At 37.9% G+C, this 18,640-nt stretch overlaps 1 protein-coding gene across 2 annotated transcripts in view; it reads right to left on the bottom strand.

The window, feature by feature from the left end:
* Positions 1–18,640, bottom strand: part of LOC112051969 (kinesin-related protein 4) — a 45,041-nt gene that overhangs the window by 20,572 nt on the left and 5,829 nt on the right. The window contains exons 7-18 of one of the 2 annotated variants that reach the window (XM_052882962.1): positions 14,813–14,897; positions 13,732–13,931; positions 12,500–12,654; positions 11,749–11,864; positions 10,671–10,810; positions 8,680–8,712; positions 8,441–8,470; positions 7,437–7,562; positions 6,315–6,359; positions 4,556–4,729; positions 3,355–3,475; positions 867–963 (exon numbers count right to left, since the gene is read on the bottom strand). In XM_052882962.1, coding sequence (XP_052738922.1) covers positions 867–963; positions 3,355–3,475; positions 4,556–4,729; positions 6,315–6,359; positions 7,437–7,562; positions 8,441–8,470; positions 8,680–8,712; positions 10,671–10,810; positions 11,749–11,864; positions 12,500–12,654; positions 13,732–13,931; positions 14,813–14,897 — 1,322 coding nt within the window. The remainder of the gene's footprint in view (positions 1–866; positions 964–3,354; positions 3,476–4,555; positions 4,730–6,314; positions 6,360–7,436; positions 7,563–8,440; positions 8,471–8,679; positions 8,713–10,670; positions 10,811–11,748; positions 11,865–12,499; positions 12,655–13,731; positions 13,932–14,812; positions 14,898–18,640) is intronic. The other variant, XM_052882963.1, reaches the window with a different exon arrangement.

Below are 18,640 nucleotides of genomic sequence, written 5' to 3'. Positions count from 1 at the left end.
TTGTTATACCTTCGTATATCGGTTAACTTGATTTGACTTGGAAGTAATTTTAGAAAAATTCATATACAGCTTGGCAAAAATGTGTACATTTTTTCCCTCTCAGAACACAATTCAACTTGTCAGTTGTTAGTGTATATCTGTCAAAAGGCTCAGGATTATTTACGAAATTAATATTTTATTAATACGATTGTGGGAAATTATCGGCAGTAACCCAATATTATTGTGGCACAAGATGAATATGACAATCCGTAGTGGCATTGTCCAAGCTATATATCACACAATCTGACGTCGCGCGGTTTCACCCACGTTGTTCCCGTTCCCGTAGAAATACGAGAATAATATATAGCCTTCATCGATAAATGGGTTATCTAACACTGAAAGAATTTTTCAAATCTGTCAACTAGTTCCTGAGATTAGCGCGTTCTATCAAACAAACAAACTCTTCAACTTTATATTATTAGTATAGATTTATATGAGATGTCTGTCATAATTCGTAGCTAAAACGTTGTTGTCGGATCTGGACAATGTTTATTTTAGAGTACTATAAATGTTGTGATCTGAAGTATTTTACAATATTTACATATTTTTGAAGCTTTTAAGTGTTTTCCTGATTATTCTGTTGGCTTTGAAGGTTATGTTGTTATTGTTACGTTTACGTTTTTTGTATTCGTGTTGCCATATTAACGATTATGGCGCCCCTATTAATTTTTATTCTTTTTTGCCAGGCTATAAATGGATGATCCAAGTCAAAGCGATCTAATGAACTTGGTCATAACTCTGCCCCAGAAAGATTCACAACAATAAGAAACGTAAAACTATAGCATTATTAAAAAAATAACAGTAATATAATCAATGTATTCTCTTACCGATAGTTATTGACAGGATTAGGTATCTCTGCGACGACGCCGGAGTAGTACGCCTGGCGCGAAGTGATGTCCTTGAACAGCGCTATCACACGAGTACCTACACATGACGTGGTGAGTGGTGACCAATGGTGTGTACAAGGTTAAAAAGTGGGGTATACACTTGCCACTTTATGCATTTATTATACAAAATGGAAAATGACTTCACCAATAGAGTTTCGTATTGAGTCCTCAAGGTACAGGGAATTTCCTTTCTATACAGCCTTTCTTAATGAATACTGTTAACCAACAAATAAATAACGCATGTCATTTCAAAACTTATTGATTTAAAATTATGTATGGTTTGTTTATAAATGTTACATAAAATATATTTAAAATATCGAATTGTTCTAAGCTTATTAATCCTACTACTATTATAAAGGCGAAAGTTTGTAAGTATGGATGTATGGATGTTTGTTACTCTTTCACGTAAAAACTACTGAATGGATTTGAATGAAACTTTACCACAATATAGCTTATACATCAGAATAACACATAGGCTATAGCTTATACATCAGAATAACACATAGGCTACAATTTTTGAGGTTTCGAATGTGAGGTCGTAAAAAACACATTTTTTGCGCTTACATTGCAAACGCTGACTGAATCCTACAAGATAGATCAAAACAATGTACTACAGTATTGTACAACTTAAAAAGGTCTACAAAAAAGTCCGTGATGGTATATGTTTTTTATCCTTTACTTTGTACGAGAAATAATGGCTTATTTACGAAGCGATTTTAAGCAATACAGTATTAATCCTTATCCAATTAAGTATCTTAAATACATTGTGCATTTAATAAAGATCAATATGGCTTTTTACAGCATGTAAATTAAATAAATATTTTCGAAGATATCACAGATTTAAAATGCAGAGTCATAGCAATTTCGGCGATAAATACCGTTTCGGTGATAAATACCGGCAGCGGTGCCAGGCGAACGGGGCGTGGGGGGAGCGGGGTAGGTGCGGTGGGGAAGAAGTGGCTCATCGCTGAGTGCGCGACCCGAACGCGGGTAGACGCGTGAGGGCAGACGACGTTGACGGTTGTGTCCTAGACTAGACGGGACGAACCTGAAGTCCACGCGAACGAAGTCGCGGGCAAAAGCTTGTCAAATTTTTTTTTTTTTTTTTTTTTTATTTTCATTATTTTCATTAATTTATTATTTTCACAAATTTATTTTCATTAATTTAAGGAAAAAACTAACAACTGCACTTAGCCAACTAATGCCCAGGAAAGGAGGACCAAGAGCTAGCAAAAGAAGAGTCCTAGCATCAGTTGCACACTCGGTCATTCTGTATGGGGCCCCGATCTGGAGCCAAGCTCTTAAAATGGCTAAATACAGTGACATGTTTGGCAAAATACAGCGGCGCCTAGCTATCCAAATCTGTGGCGCGTACCGAACTATATCTAGAGAAGCTGTCCTGGTTATAGCGGGCATAATACCCTTAGATTTGCTAGCTATAGAACGTACTAGGCAATACGAAAGTGTCGACCAAATAACTGCAAAAGAACTAAGGCAAAGGACAATACTAGAATGGAGCAAAGAGTGGAGCGAAAAAGGAAAAGGACAATGGACCCGAGACCTCATTCAAGATCTCCCTAAATGGCTGAACAGGAAGCATGGTGAAGTCGACAAGCTAATAACACAGGCACTGAGCGGGCATGGGGTTTTTAATACTTACCTCTATGCTATAGGTAAAGCAGCTAGCGAAGATTGTTGTTATTGCGGAGAAGAAGACACACCGAACCACGCCATTTTTGAGTGCGTAGAGTTTAAAAACTTAAGAAGTAGAGTCCTCGGAAGTAATGAACTCCTGTCAAAATATAACTTGGTGCCATATATGCTGGCGAGCGAAGAGGGGTGGAGAAAGGCCGCAGAAATGATCCATTGCATTATAGGCAGACGGGTGCAGGACGAATGGGAGCGACAAAGAAGGATTGATGCCTAAAAAGACAACCCCTTCCCGAAGTAATGTTTCCAACGGTACCGGGAAGGACGGTCTGCGAATGTAGGAGGTTTTAGTCCGTAGGGCGCCGATACCAACGGTGAAGTCGGACATCGTCATCCAGGGTACCTGGATGTCATCCATGAGGATTTCCTCCTACAATAAAAAAAAAAAAAAAAAAAAAAAAAAAAAAAAAATTTAAGAACAAGTTAATTGTAATTATTATAAGGTGTGAAATGACTAGTGATTTATACCCTCATTTTTAATTTGTTTGTTGGTAAACAGTACTCATCAAGAAAGGCTGTAGAATAGGTACGTATAGCAGTATGTATAGCTTGGCAACTTTGTTCGTAACACTCCCGATGCAGAGCGGGCCGGGGACGTGTAGCGATAAATGAAAAACCCACGACCAAAGCACTTCACTTCCCCGCACTCTTTCCCCTTGTCGCCCGCATATCATGGGAGTGTCGTCCACGAAATTGCCAGACTTAACAGGACGCTCACCTATGGTCATTCTAACTTCCGAAGGCTCGAAGTAAGCGATGCAGCGCGCTGGTAACGTCTTGAAGGGATTCTTGGTCACTTTGTGCTCGAACCTTACGCGCACCATCGTGAACGGTCTGTTCTGTAATTTGATCAATTTCATAATGATCTATACCTACTAATATTATAAAGCTGAAGAGTTCGTTTGTTTGCTTGAACGCGCTAATCTCAGGAACTAATGGTCCGATTTGAAAAATTCTTTCACTGTTAGATAGCCCATTTATCGGGGGTAGGCTATAGGCTATAAGTATATTATCCCAGTATTCATACGGGAAAGAAAACACGCGGGTGAAACCCCGCGGCGTCAGTTAGTAATACCATAAAGTTGTTACTTAAAGTTCGGCAGAATTTTGTTCAAGTAAAAAAAAAAACATTTATTTCAAGTAAGCTAAATTTATAAGCATTTTTAAACGACAACTTCGACTATTTGTACATACTCTACCACCGGTTCGGAAGGCAGGTTCTGCTGAGAAGAGCCGGTAAATAAACTCAATAGTTGCTCTTTCAAACAAATCGTACCATTTTTGTCATTTTGTGGCCAAGTGCGGAAAGGTTCAGGAAAGAAGAAGAAAAAGAAGTGAAGGTGGAAGCTGATCCAATGGTCTCCAAGCACCTTTATCATCGAGGAGTTCATCAATGGTGTAAGAACTTCGACTAAGTAAACGTTTTGATGTAAATATTTAGCTCTTTAAATAGTTCTTGAAACCCAGAATAAAGAATGATCCAGAATGAGTCTTTACAAGCAGCGTGGTAAAGCAGGTGAAACCCATAAAAAACAAAAGTCACGCGTCTCCTTAACATCCGCACATAGAAACTGTTTTCATAATTTGTTTTTTAAGATTTAACACTAACAACAATTAGATATATTGATATCATAATAGATTTCAATAATTACCAAAAAAAAATACTCCAACTTATTTTTTTAGTTTTTGTAAAAAGTTTTTAAAATATTTAAAAACATAAGACCCCTATTTTCTTGAATATAATTGAAAGTTACTGATGTGACGCTTCGTGTCGTACTGACTCTAGAATATATTCGTTTTTGTATTTGGATACTAAACACAACCGACGTGTTCCGTGCGCTCTATCTCCCTAATATTCTTTAATTTATGGCTTAAAGTGAATGAACTTTGATTTTGATTCCATGGTGTGAACTACTCACATGCGCCTTGGGCGTGATCTCCACGACCTTCGCCTTGAGCCACGTGCCGAAGGCGTTCTTCATGGCGTACACCGTCATGCCGACTTTGACGGGCGGGTGCGTGAGCTCGCCCGGCGGCGGCAGGTCCGCGGGCGCCGCCTCCACCGACAGCTGCACCACCGATATGTCGGTGTTCTGTCGACAAACTGTCAGTTAATACCAGCGGGGCTCAAAAGGGCTAGAACCCAGAGCCGTAAAGCTTATTATTAAAAAAAAAAAGTTAATACCAGCGTTGCTTGATTTTTTTTTTGCCAAGTCAGTCAAGTCAACAACTTTTTTATGGTTATTTCACTCAAAAAATCCCTAAATCCTAACTTATTTAGGGACTCAAAAAGCGCCAAAATAAGTCAGGATTTAGAAAACGAGATTCTTACGTCGAAAGCGGGACATCGTAAAGAAACGTGTATGACCAAAACTTTTTAAATAATTATGATTTTATAATTTTAGAATAATTTATTATTAGAATAATTTGAATTTAAGAGTTCAAATTACGTTTTCGTGACAATAGATCCATGGAATGTATAAATGTATTATAATAAAAATCTGATATGTATTTTAAATCAGATTTACCCTGTTAAATAGTTGAGTCTTATTCGTTTAAAAAAAAACAGTAAGTAAACAAAATCAAAAAGTTTTATTGATTAGAAAAATATGTCGTACAAACAACATAACACAATAGTCTGCTAAGTAAGTGTGCCAACCGCCCGCCCTTTCACAGTACGCTATTTCCGAAAAGTGGGACTGAGCCTGTCCCGAGCGGGACATTTAATTTTAATTTAAAATTCGATACGCCTGGTAACCTGCTCATATTATAAATATGAATTAGTTGTATGTGTCTATGTAATAAATAAACTATATCGATTTGAAAAATTCTTTCATCAAAACAAAGCGAAATAAATACGAGTAGGTACATTATATAAAGAATATATGCCATGTTTTTTTTAATATAACCAATATATTCATTCTCCTCCAACTAGTAGGGAAAGAATGTGCTAGGAGTGGGTACGACAATAGACCAACGCGGCGGGGATCGAACCACCACCCTTCGAAGATGAGTCCGAACGCGCTTACCGTTGAGCTATTGAGGCTATAAAACTGGATATTGTATCCCCGTATTTACAAGAGGATGGGATCTACGCCGGTGAAACTGTGAGGTTCTGCCAGTAATCTAACATTTTCTACGGTCAACGAAACCTCCTAGTATTCTCGCAGACGATTAGAAAGTTTCTATTACAGCCAGTACATTTAAAATACTCATTGTAGTGTTTGTGTCTAATAAATAGATACCATAGAGTCGTGATAGCCCAGTGGATATGACCTCTGCCTCCGATTCCTGAGGGTGTGGGTTCGAATCCGGTCCGGGGAATTCACCTCCAAGTTTGCAGTTGTGTGCATTTTAAGAAATTAAATATGACGTGTCTCAAACGGTGAAGGACAAAACATCGTGAGGAAACCTGCATACCTGAGAATTTTGTTAATTCTCTGCGTGTGTGAAGTCTGCCAATCCGCATTGAGCCAGCGAGGTGGACTATTGACCTAACCCCTTTCATTCTGACAGGAGACTCGAGCTCTCGCTGCTTGCGATACGAGTGTAGGGATGAGCCAGTGATTTGCTTCTATTACATTAAGAACTAGGGTCCATACACTCATGATTGATCTAATACACGTAAACACAATCTTATTATCTTAAACACATATGAAGAAACATTAAATCACTCACATCGTCATCAATTCTCTCCACAGTTGTCGGGTACGCCTTCGGTTCCTGAAAAAATTACAACTTTTACATACGAGTATACTTCTATACGGCTTCTCTGTGAAATTACTCAATTGTCACTTATGTCACTCGTCTTATACATACACCTGTTTAAATACATGGAATAAGAAATTAATATATTTTTTTTTTGCGGAAATTAAAATACATTATAAGGAATACAATAACAAACTTTAGCTAACTTATCATAATAGCTATAAAAATTAAAATTATACTGCAAGGTTGATTTCCTCTAGATCCTAATAGAGAGTAATTGGAACTGCACAAATTCAGTTTAGCGAGTTTCGTGATAATTATCAACTTCATAAAGATCACTATCAGATGTCAATGGCACGTGCTCTCCGAGGCAGACACAGCAAAAAGCGAACTGTTAGTTATTCTGGGTCAACCCTTTTTTTATCATGTTGGTTAATTTGATTGTTCAATCATCGTGGCAGGGACGTAGTTCTAATTTAGTACTCGTCCTCTGAGAACAGATTTTACGACAGGGCTAGTTTAGGGAGGTTTAAGGACGGACGAAGTCGCGGACTTATGCTAGTAGGCTATATTTTAGTCCAGTATTAGCACAGGAATGGAAACTACGCCAGATAGAAGGAGATTATGGGTATGGATTGGGTATGGTATACTAACCTCATGAGAAGGCTCAGAGTCACACAGCGGGCGATGGAACGAGCTATGTTAGGAGTATCTCTGCGTGATCGAATCAGAAATTAGGAGATCCGCAGAAGAACCAAAGTCACCGACATAGCTCAACGAATTGCGAAGCTGAAGTGGCAATGGGCGGGGCACATAGTTCGAAGAGCCGATGGACGCTGGGGTCCCAAAGTGCTGGAATGGCGACCCCGCACTAGTAAGCGCAGTGTTGACCGACCCCCCACCAGGACTGACGAAATCAAGCGAGTCGCAGGCATTCGCTGGATGCAGGCGGCTCGGTGTCGTGACGTTTGGAAGTCCCTACAAAAGGCCCATGTCCTGCAGTGGACGTTCATCGGCTTATATGATGATGATGATTATCTCAGGAACGGCAACTACGCAATAGGAAGGAGACCATGGGTATGGGATACTAACTTGTTCAACAACAACCTCCGGCGCGGGTGGTACCGGAGCCGGTAAGGGGGTGGGTGGTGCGTTCTTCTTCGCGGGTGACTCGCCACTGTCCTTGGGCGACGATAGACGACGCTTGTTCTGGCGACTCTGGGACAAAAAATGCTTTTAGTTTTTGAAGGATTTACAAGATGGAAGTCCTGGGTTCGATCCCAAGCTGGGCCGTTTGAGGTTTTCTTAATTGCCATCGATTTAGCGTTCCAGTACGATGTCGTAAAGAAACCGAAAGGGGTGTGGATTTTCATGCTCCTCCAAACAAGTTAGCCCGCTTGCATCTTAGATTGCACCACTTCATTGCATCACTTACCATCAAGTGAGATTGTAGTCAAGGGCTAACTTGTAAACAATTAAAAATAAAAAAAAGTTAGTGCTCGTAAATATTCCTTTTTTTCACAAACTCTTTGACGCAGTTGGTCGTGCTGTGGATCTTAACAAAGAGTTCGATTTCTAGCTTGGGTCAGATTAGGATGTTATTTTATTGAAAATAGTCGGCAATAGTATTATTATTATTATTATAGTCGGCAATAGTCACATTGACACTAGTCACAGCGACAATAGTCACAGTGACAATAGTCACAGTGACAATAGTCACAGCGAAAATTGTCACAGCGTCAATAGTCACAGCGAAAATTGTCACAGCGTCAATAGTCGCAGCGAAAATTGTCACAGCGTCAATAGTCGCAGCGAAAATTGTCACAGCGTCAATAGTCGCAGCGAAAATTGTCACAGCGTCAATAGTCGCAGCGAAAATTGTCACAGCGTCAATAGTCGCAGCGAAAATTGTCACAGCGTCCAATAGTCGCAGCGAAAATTGTCACAGCGAAAATAATCCAGCGGGCGGATATCGAACCAACCTCTAAAGTAACTATCCTCTGTCTAAAGTAACATTGTAAAAAGGTAATATTTTATTTTTTCATGTTTGTCAAGAATAGGCTCAGGAACTACTGGATACATAAAAGTTATCTTACCGTGCTTGAAGGTGGTTCCACCTGAGTTATCTGAAAAGAAAAATATGTTTTTCATTTATTGACATCGTCTTATTTTTTATAAATTAAAAAAAAATACGTAACTCTTTATGACAAACTCGAAAATTTTGATTTTGTTCACATAAATCACACTAATGTTATACAGGTGAACGTTTATGGTTTGGTGTAAATTTGAAAAAAATACATTTTTTTTTTAAACTTGAATGCATAAATTTACTTACAATTGGAGGAGCTGCCGATTCCAAGCAAGAATACTGAAAAATAAAAGAAATATATAAATAAAAGCGAGCAGTCAAGATGAACTGTAAGTATTAAAACTTATGTAGTCAGGAATTCCATTTAGCTTTGGTTGTATTTGTAATATTGTCTGTATGTGTGTCCACTGTGATATACACACAAATAGTAGAAGATCCTTAATAAAAACGTTCTCACCCATCTGTCTATATGACGAAGTGTTTTATATCAAATTTAGTAGGTTAAAAAAATATATTGTGAGCAGGTTGCCTTAAAATTTCCTACCCAAACTATTATTAACAATTAATAACTATCATTAATGTCACTTTTTATCCATTAAACAGTTAGATGAAAGTCGTTTCTAATACGGATCATAGATAGCATACTAATGTTGATATAAAACACTTTTCATGCAATAAACAGATGAGTGAAGAACATTTCTAATACAGGTATTTTACTAAAACGTTCTTGGTCTGTCATATTATCACTACAACCTTACCTAACAACAAGCTTGTTTTTTTACAACAACAAACAAATTTTATGTTTTACATCTAAACGGTTTAGAAAGTAATAAAATACTAGTTTTTATGTAATTGTGCCAGTTCAAATGACATTTTGTGATGACTAAGTGAGGGTCAGTAAATAAATAATTGACAAACAATTTTTTGAAAACTTCCCCTACTAAATGTTTGTGTAACTGTCCCTAATAAATATAATAATAATAATCAGCATACTTATAAATTCATAAATTCACCATCCTCAAAAAACGCTTTATTAAATTAGTTATTAGTACAATAAAATAATAAAAAATAAATCACTTTCCCGAATGCCGAAAGGCGTATTAGGAACATTGTTGGCTCCAAGTTCAAACCTCAGAAAAAAAATGAAAAGTAAAAAAATATATCTCCACTAAAAAAGTATTAATTAACATTTTATTAGATTTTTCGTCATTTTTGAAGTGAAACTTCTTTAGGCGCATGAGGGTAAAATTAAGGGTAAAATACAAATGTAACGTCACGCCGGTATGCAACGGAAGTGTCGAAAAAGAGAGAGAGAGCGAACGAGACCGATTGAGAGAGAGAGTAAGACAGGGCGAACGTAGCATGAAGCAACTAGCCGTGGAGTGAGAGTAGGGAGCAAGCAAGTGAGAAAGATTGAGAGGAAAAGTGAGTCAGAGCGAACGTCGTATCACGCACAGTGCTATGGAGTGAGAGGTGGGAGAGAGCTATAGTGAGAAAGATTGAATGAGAGAGAGAATACGAGATATCGAGAAATAATACACGCCATATTGGTTGTGTATTCGTTTACTAGTTAATTATTAGAACTTTAGATGGCATTTCTGTCGCATAGAGTCATTTGCAGTAAACGCAGATTTTTCATCTATTTATTGTATTTTAATGACAATTAAATTCCTAACCTATCTTCCTTTTTCCCTTCCTCTTAGTCTCGGAAATCTAAAGTTTTAAATTTGTATAAATATAAAAAAGATTTATAAATTAGTTCGCCAAAGAAGTTTCACTTCTGACATGTGTACTTTGTACGCACGCATTTTTTTATAGTGTAGTATTAATATAGTTCTAGTAGGTATTAATCCACTGGGCTATCACGGCTCATAGCCCAGTGGATTGATACCTACTCTAGGGTGTGGGTTCGAATCCGGTCCGGGGCATGCACCTCCATCATTTCAGTTGTGTGCATTTTAAGAAATTAAATATCACGTGTCTCAATCGGTGAAGGAAAACATCGTGAGGAAACCTGCATACCAGAGAATTATCTTAACTCTCTGCGTGTGTGAAGTCTGCCAATCCGCATTGGGCCAGCGTGGTGGACTATTGGCCTTACCCGTCTCATTCTGAGAGGAGACTCGAGCTCAGCAGTGAGCCGAATATGGGTTGATGACGACAAGGTATTAATAGTCTTTGAGCTAAACCACGGACGGATTAGTCAAGGGCTAACTTGTAAAGAAAAAAAGACTCACCGAGCAAGTGGGCGTGTCATACACGATGATGGCGGGCTTCTCATGCGTCTCGGGCTCGAAGGTGAGGTACAGCGAGTTGCGCAACTTGTCCGTCGCCGCCTGGCACTCCTTGAACATGGCGTCGATCCTTTCCTTCTCCTCTGGAAGTTTACATAATCGATAGAACGAAGTTCTTTGAACTGGTAAAAATCATCATGTTCTTAGATTCTACTAATAATAATAATAATAAATATACTTAAACAATACACATCACTATCTAGCCCTAACTAAAGTAAGCATACAGAGTAATGTTAATGGGTGTTATGGGTACTAAGATAGTTGATATTATAATATTAATATACATTTATATACTACATATAAATACTTAAATACTTATATAATGTATAAATACACACAGACACTGGAAAACACCCATGCTCATCACACAAGCAGGGTCACCCACTGCGCCACGCGGCCGTCAAATATAAACGTGAGTATATAATTAATAATTAATAATAAACTAATACTATATGAACGTAAGTTTTTTTTTATTCTTTACAAGTTATTGACTACATTGTCACCAGATGGTAAGAGATGATGCAGTCATGGAAGCGGGCTAACTTGTTAGGAGGATGAAAATCCACACCCCTTTTCGGTTTCTACACGACATCGTACAGAAACGCTAAATCACTTGGCGGTACGTCTTTGTCGGTAGGGTGGTAACTAGCCACGGCCGACGCCTCCCACCAGCCAAACCTAGACCTGGACCTGGACCTGGGATCAAACCCAGGACCTCCATTTTATAAATCCACCACGCATACCACTGCACCACGGAGGCCGTGAGTTTGTAACGATTTGGCTGAAATTTAAATAGATAATACCCTCGATTACTTTGTCACGAAAAAATCCGTGGTTTCCCGAGATTGTTTAACGCCGTACATTTTTTTAACAACTTTGAAGAAGTTCTTTTTTGATGGAAAATGCATTCCAGATTGGTCCAATAAATTTTCAGTAATCAAAAAAAATCGATTCAGTAGTACAAAAAGCGTTAGTAAGCGCTAAGGATATAGGTTGGATGACGTAGATTGTGGATACTTACCACGTACTTTCTGAATTTCTTTCTGAAACTCTTTCTGAGCTTCCACGATGCGATCGTCCAAGCGATACTTCTCCCACGTCTCATTCAACATGGCCTCCAATTTGTCTTCCAGCATTCTAAAAAGCAGAATAGAAAAATTATAAAATAATATTAGTAAATTTGTAAATAACAATTTGAAATTAAAAATTTTGGAAATCCCTCGAAGGTTTTTAACTAAAATAACGAATTTCATGACAAATTCTTTCCACCATAAAAAAGAAAATTTTAAATGGTATTGAAGTATTCAAACTGAATCAAAGACAATTATTTACTTATTTATTTTTATTTACAAATCAAATCCTTTTATTATGCATACCCCTCTCAAGTATGTCGGCTAAATTCAGTAAATCCAATCCCTTCCCAAAAACTACCTCTACAAACAGCTATTTTTGTAATACACAAATAAAACCCTTTTATTTGATTGGTTTGCCCCCATTTCGTTATATTTGCTGACTATCATTCACTTACCCACTCTCCTATAACTATTAAACGGCTGAATCAATTTTCATTGAACATAGCCTAAAACAGAAATATTTTAAACAAAAGCAACTAAATGAAAATCAGTTCATCAGATCGACAGCTATGAAGGCACGTAGACAGACAAATAGAGTTCCACACACAACCAACTTATAACCCTTGTTTGTGCATTTGGGTTAAAACCAAACAGTGCAAATTGGGCAATAACAGGTTACATTTTGCATTGTGCACTTACTCAGCTCCTTTTTGCCCAATATTCTGCAACTGAACGGGTACGGGTTCCAGTTCCTCATCGGAATCTGAGTCGAAGATCTCCACCAGCTCTTCAGGGTCTCGACCGGAGTGCAGTTGGAACAGAGGTATGAAGTTCTTGAACCTATCTACGATCTCCTAAAAACGAAAAAGTGTATTCAGAACAAATACTCCTTATACTCCGTATCAAAAGAGCTGGCAATAACGTACATTGACCTTTCGGCGACTAAAGAAGGGGTGAAAAATAATATATTTATTAATCACTACATAGTATAAAAGTAGTCAATTAGTTATCCTATTTCATGGTGATACAACAACACTTCTAATGTAGTTGTGTGTTATTTGTAACTGAACGGAAACTAAACTCTTTATAATACATTTTAATTTACGGTGTTTTTTTAACGCCATTTTGTTGAAACAACCATGTCCGATAATATTCGCAATTAATAATAACTGCCATTTTATGTTATCTAGCAGCCGCTTCACTCGCGTCGTTTCCGTTCCCGTGGAAATATGGGGATAAAATATAGCCTATGTTCATTTAGGATAATGTAGGATTCTAATGGTGAAAGAAATGGTTGAGTAGTTTTAGAGTCTATTTAATTCAAAATCTTTCCTCTATATACTACTAGTATAGATGACTTATTGATGTCATTTCATTGACACAACCACAGATATAAAAGGTAACTAGATTTATAAAGTATCAATTCTTTGTATTGAAACCAGCGTACCCAGGGGCGTGGCCTTAATGGCCGTTTAATATTTAGTGAAAAATTAAATATGACACCCTTCTTTTAGAGTTGAATATTATTTATTCCTTTTGTCACAGTACAAAACAAGACTGCTAGTACACACTTGCGTTGTTCCGCACACACGGGTGTACGCGGGCCACGCCCCCTTGCTACTTCTATAGCTAAAAGCAATAGCTTTTAGCGTTGTCTGTTCTGTGGGTACAACCATATCAAATGATCACAAAATGTATATCGTTTGTTGTATGGGAGTTCCCTTAAACATTTATTTCATTCTGTTTCAGTATATGTTGTTATAGCGGCAACAAAAATACATTATCAGTGAAAATTTCAACTGTCTAGCTATCACGGTTCATGAGTTACCTGGTGCGGACGGACGATCAGCGGAGTCTCAGTAATAGGACCCTGTTTTAAAATGACCCTAAAAGGAAAGGGAAATAAGATTACATATCAAAAATTGTCTTACCAGACTCCTTGCCTCGACGATATCTACGCACTTCTGGCACACGTATGCGCGTTTCTTGGAGTCCACCTCGAAGAACTTCTCGGTGCGCGCGTCCGCTACATAGTACGTCATGTCCACGTCTTTGCTGTTGCACGATTTGTTGATGCACTTGATGCGTTTGCGCTTTTTGGCCGGCTCTGGAGCTGGCTCTATAGGCACTGCTGTGTTTCATTTTAGATGGTTATTTAACAATCATTATTATCATCATCAGACTAATGGTCTACTACGAGGTCAGGCATCTTCTTTGTAAGAGAGGGTATCTATTGAAAACAATTTTTTCTATATAGTTAAGTACTATATCTATAATCTGTAGAGAGGTCAATTCTCTACATGAAATATATTTCCCAAATAACTGTCAGGGGGTGCTTAGTGATTGATACTGATGCCAAAAATGCAATCAGTAAAATTTTTGTCTGTGAGTCTGTATGTTCGTAATAGAAACGAAAACTACTCGACGGATTTTAATGAGACTTGGTACAATTATTCATCAAACTCTTAGGCAGGTTATTGTATACTTTTCATCACGCTACAATCAATATTAGCAGAGCAGTGAAGGAAAATGTTGGGAAAAAGGGAAAGTTTTTACAGCGATACCACTAAAGGTAAGGGTTGAATTAAAGAGGTTTAAGAGCGGACGAAATCGCGGGCGTCCGTTTGTTTTGAATAACATTTTATAAAAAAAATAAAATGAATAAGTTATGAAATGACATACGTTTTCTACCTTAATTTCTAATTTGTTTGTTGGTAAACAGTACATCGAGTAATTATTTTTACAATGACAAGTTAGCCTCTGAATGCGATCTCACCTGAAGAGAAAAGGACATATTGTCGACCAATGGCGGCGAAGTGGATCTCACTTATGACTTCTCGATATTTTCGAGTCGATTGCTATTGGTTGGCATTTGCTTATCTGTCATCAAGATATTTCGTAGTGCGTATATTACGCCCACTGATGTTAAGGGGAGATGCAACATAACAAAAACATGGAAAAAATTATAAAGAAAAAGATAGACTAAGAGATATTTTTGAAATTAAAACTAACCTGTACTATCAGTGGGTTGCTTCTCAGATGAATCTTCTTCATCAGAATCAAGAGTAAAAACTTCCAGTCCCATGGGAAAGCGGGCCTGAAAATATATTTCCTTTTTTGATTGTCACTTGTTATTTTAAATCCATAATAATAATTAATTAAAAAAGGATAATAAAACCCATAGTTATTATAATAGCTAATAGCTTGACCAGATGAGCGAAGGTTCCTAATTCGATATTATACTATTATTAACAACCCATATTCGGCTCACTGCTAAGCACGAGTCACCTCTCAGAATGAGAGGGGTTAAGCTGACAGCCCACTCAAAACACACATGGAGAATTAAGAAAATTGTCTGGTATGCAGGTATCTTCACGAGGTTAATGCCGCGACCAGATTCGAATCCACGCCCTCACATCCACTGGGCTACCACGGTTCTTACGCGAATCTTAAACTAATATTTGATACTTCTTCGATCTTAAACTAAAATATGCATAAAAGATCGAGATAGATATACATAATCATCATCATCATATCAGCCGATGTACGTCCACTGCAGGACATAGACTTTTTGTAGGGACTTCCAAACATCACGATCCTGAGCCGCCTGCACCTAGCGAATCCCTGCGACTCCTTGATGTCGTCAGTCCACCTGGACCTGGTCGACCAACTCTGCGCTCTCTAGTGCGGGGTCGCCATTCCAGCACCTTGGGACCCGGACGTCCTTCGGCTCTTAGAACTATATGCCCCGCCCATTGCCACTTCAGCTTCGCGACTTGTTAAGCTATGTCTTGTCGTTGGTCCTTCTGCGGATCTCCTCATTTCTGATTCGATCAATCAGAGATACTCCGAGCATAGCTCGTTCCATCGCCCGCTGCATGATTCTGAGCCTTCTTATGAGGCCCATAGTAATTAATCACACTAAAATAATTATAAAAGCGAAAGTTTGTGTGTATGTTTATTCCTCTTTTGTGCTGCAGTTACTGAAGCGATTTGGATGGAAATAGATTTTAATTCCGGAAAAAATATTGTTCCCGCCGGATTTGTGAAAAACTGAATATCACGCGGACGAAGTCGCGGGTGTCCGCTAGTATATAATAAATATACAACGTGTCCCAAAATTCAACGATAAGCGGGCGCCAAAAGATTGACCTGCTCATGAGCACTTAAGGAAAAATAATAAAAAAAATATACCTAAATTTTTTTTTTAGTTACAAAATAAATTTTAAAATTCTTTGAAAATTTACACCTTGTATGATATTTTGAACTACCGCAGCTACAATTTCTTAAATATGCTTAAGATTTTTTTTGTATCGGAACCTAAGTAGTACTACTATTCACCACAACTCTTAAAAACACCACAATGCCCGCAGTTTTTACACAAAAAAATATCAAAATATTTTTTTTCCCTCAAATTTTTAAAGATTTTTACTTTCAGTCTACTTTGACTCATGGTCTTGCAAAAAAAAGTATGAACACCGCTATGGCAAGTTATTTTCAAAGTTGACGCAACTAATCAAGATTTCAAAATAGTATAATACCCTAAGATAACTAGTCGCAAAAAAAAAATATGCGTACCATTTGTAAACAAGAACTAAATTTCTAAAATGTTTTTGCTCCTAGAAATCACTTTTACTTTATGCACAAAATGATGTGAGTCATACGTTGCAATTTCCTAGAATTTTAATGGAACGAACGATAACATTTAAAAATAAGAGAGAGAGAGAGAGAGAAAGATAGCGATAAGTATACGTTAGAGAGGGATAGACAGATGTTCTTTGTTGAATGACAATGATGCAGGTAAAGAAAATCCTGTTCCCAGCAAGTCAGTACGCTCTGCTCCTTTGTTTACTGCGCAACTTTCCGTATTCAATTGACGTGGCTCTCGTACTAACGACTTTTGGCTTTGCATTTTGGACTGGACTTAAGTGATCTGCAAACTGAACTGACCTGGCATTATTTTGGACTGTGCCTGTGTTTTGTGAATTGGACTTTTGGTGTATTTTGGACTGTTTAGCGTTATCATGCCGCAACCATACACGCCGATGGAATACGCTAACATGCATCTCATTTATGGAGAATGTCGGTGCAATGCTAACGCTGCTAGCAGATTGTATCGAGAAAGGTACCCAAACGCTCAAAGATATCCAGATTATCGGGTATTTATGAATGTGCATCAAGCGTTTTCGGAGGGTCGTTTGCCGTCAGCTAGAAGAAACGCTGGAAGACCTAGATCGGAATGCGATGAAGAAGTTCTCAATGAAATAAACATTGATTCAACTACCTCAGTGCGTGCCATAGAAGCAGCTACGGGAATCCCAAAAAGTTCAGCACATCGAATACTAAAACGTCATCGGCTACACCCATATCATTACAGACGTGTACAAACGTTACTATCACGGGACTATCCACTGCGGATCGCATTTTGCCGAGTGATGCTTCAAAAGCATCGGGAAGATCCTCAGTTCTTGGATAAAGTACTATGGTCGGATGAAACAACCTGCAAGAAAGATGGCTATTTAAATCTTCACAACCTACACAGCTGGAGCAATGAGAATCCGCACCTGATGAGAGAAGACAAATCCCAATATCAATTTAAGGTCAACTTATGGACGGGCATTTTAAATGGAAAAGTGATTGGGCCTTTTGAATTACAAGGAAACTTAGATGGGGACAGTTATTTGAACTTTTTACAAAATGATTTGCAAGAATTACTAGAAGACGTCCCCCTAAGCGACCTTCAAAATATGTGGTATCAAAATGATGGTTGCCCAGCTCACTACGCTCGTCCTGTGAGACAATACCTAGACCACGAGTATCCGGGGCGTTGGATCGGGCGACTTGGTCCTATCCTATGGCCACCCCGATCACCCGACCTAAACCCCCTGGATTTCTTTTATTGGGGTTGTCTCAAAGACAGGATCTACGCAAAACCGATTACGACATTGGACGAGCTTCGGCAAAAAATCACTCAGGCTGCGGCACATATCAATGCTAGAAGATATGCGCGAAAAATAAAACGGTCGTTTTTAAGGCGATGTCGTGCCTGTATTAATGCCGGTGGAAAACAATTCGAACATTTACTTTAATGTTGTGTAATTAAAATAACAAACACATTTTTGGAACATAGTAAAATTTATTACTAACAACAAGAACAATTAAGAAATTTGGTTCTTGTTTACAAATGGTACGCATATTTTTTTTTGTGACTAGTTATCCTAGGGTATTATACTATTTTGAAATCTTGATTAGTTGCGTCAACTTTGAAAATAACTTGCCATAGCGGTGTTCATACTTTTTTTTGCAAGACCATGAGTCAAAGTAGACTGAAAGTAAAAATCTTTAAAAATTTGAGGGAAAAAAAATATTTTGATATTTTTTTGTGTAAAAACTGCGGGCATTGTGGTGTTTTTAAGAGTTGTGGTGAATAGTAGTACTACTTAGGTTCCGATACAAAAAAAATCTTAAGCATATTTAAGAAATTGTAGCTGCGGTAGTTCAAAATATCATACAAGGTGTAAATTTTCAAAGAATTTTAAAATTTATTTTGTAACTAAAAAAAAAATTTAGGTATATTTTTTTTATTATTTTTCCTTAAGTGCTCATGAGCAGGTCAATCTTTTGGCGCCCGCTTATCGTTGAATTTTGGGACACGTTGTATAGACGATTTCGTTTATTTGTTGACATCTTGAACACACACATGTTTCTATGCAAATAATATTTTGTTTGTTTGGTTGAACCCGCTAATCCCAGGAACTACTGGTCCGATTTGAAAAATTATTTTAGTGTTAGATAACCCATTTATCGACGAAGGCTATAGGCTATATATTATCCCCGTAT

Source organism: Bicyclus anynana, chromosome 8 (assembly GCF_947172395.1).
Source record: "Bicyclus anynana chromosome 8, ilBicAnyn1.1, whole genome shotgun sequence".
In the NCBI taxonomy this organism is placed as follows: Eukaryota; Metazoa; Arthropoda; class Insecta; order Lepidoptera; family Nymphalidae; genus Bicyclus; species Bicyclus anynana.
The sequence above is the reverse complement of the archived record's forward strand: the minus strand, read 5'-3'. Positions and strand labels throughout refer to the sequence as shown.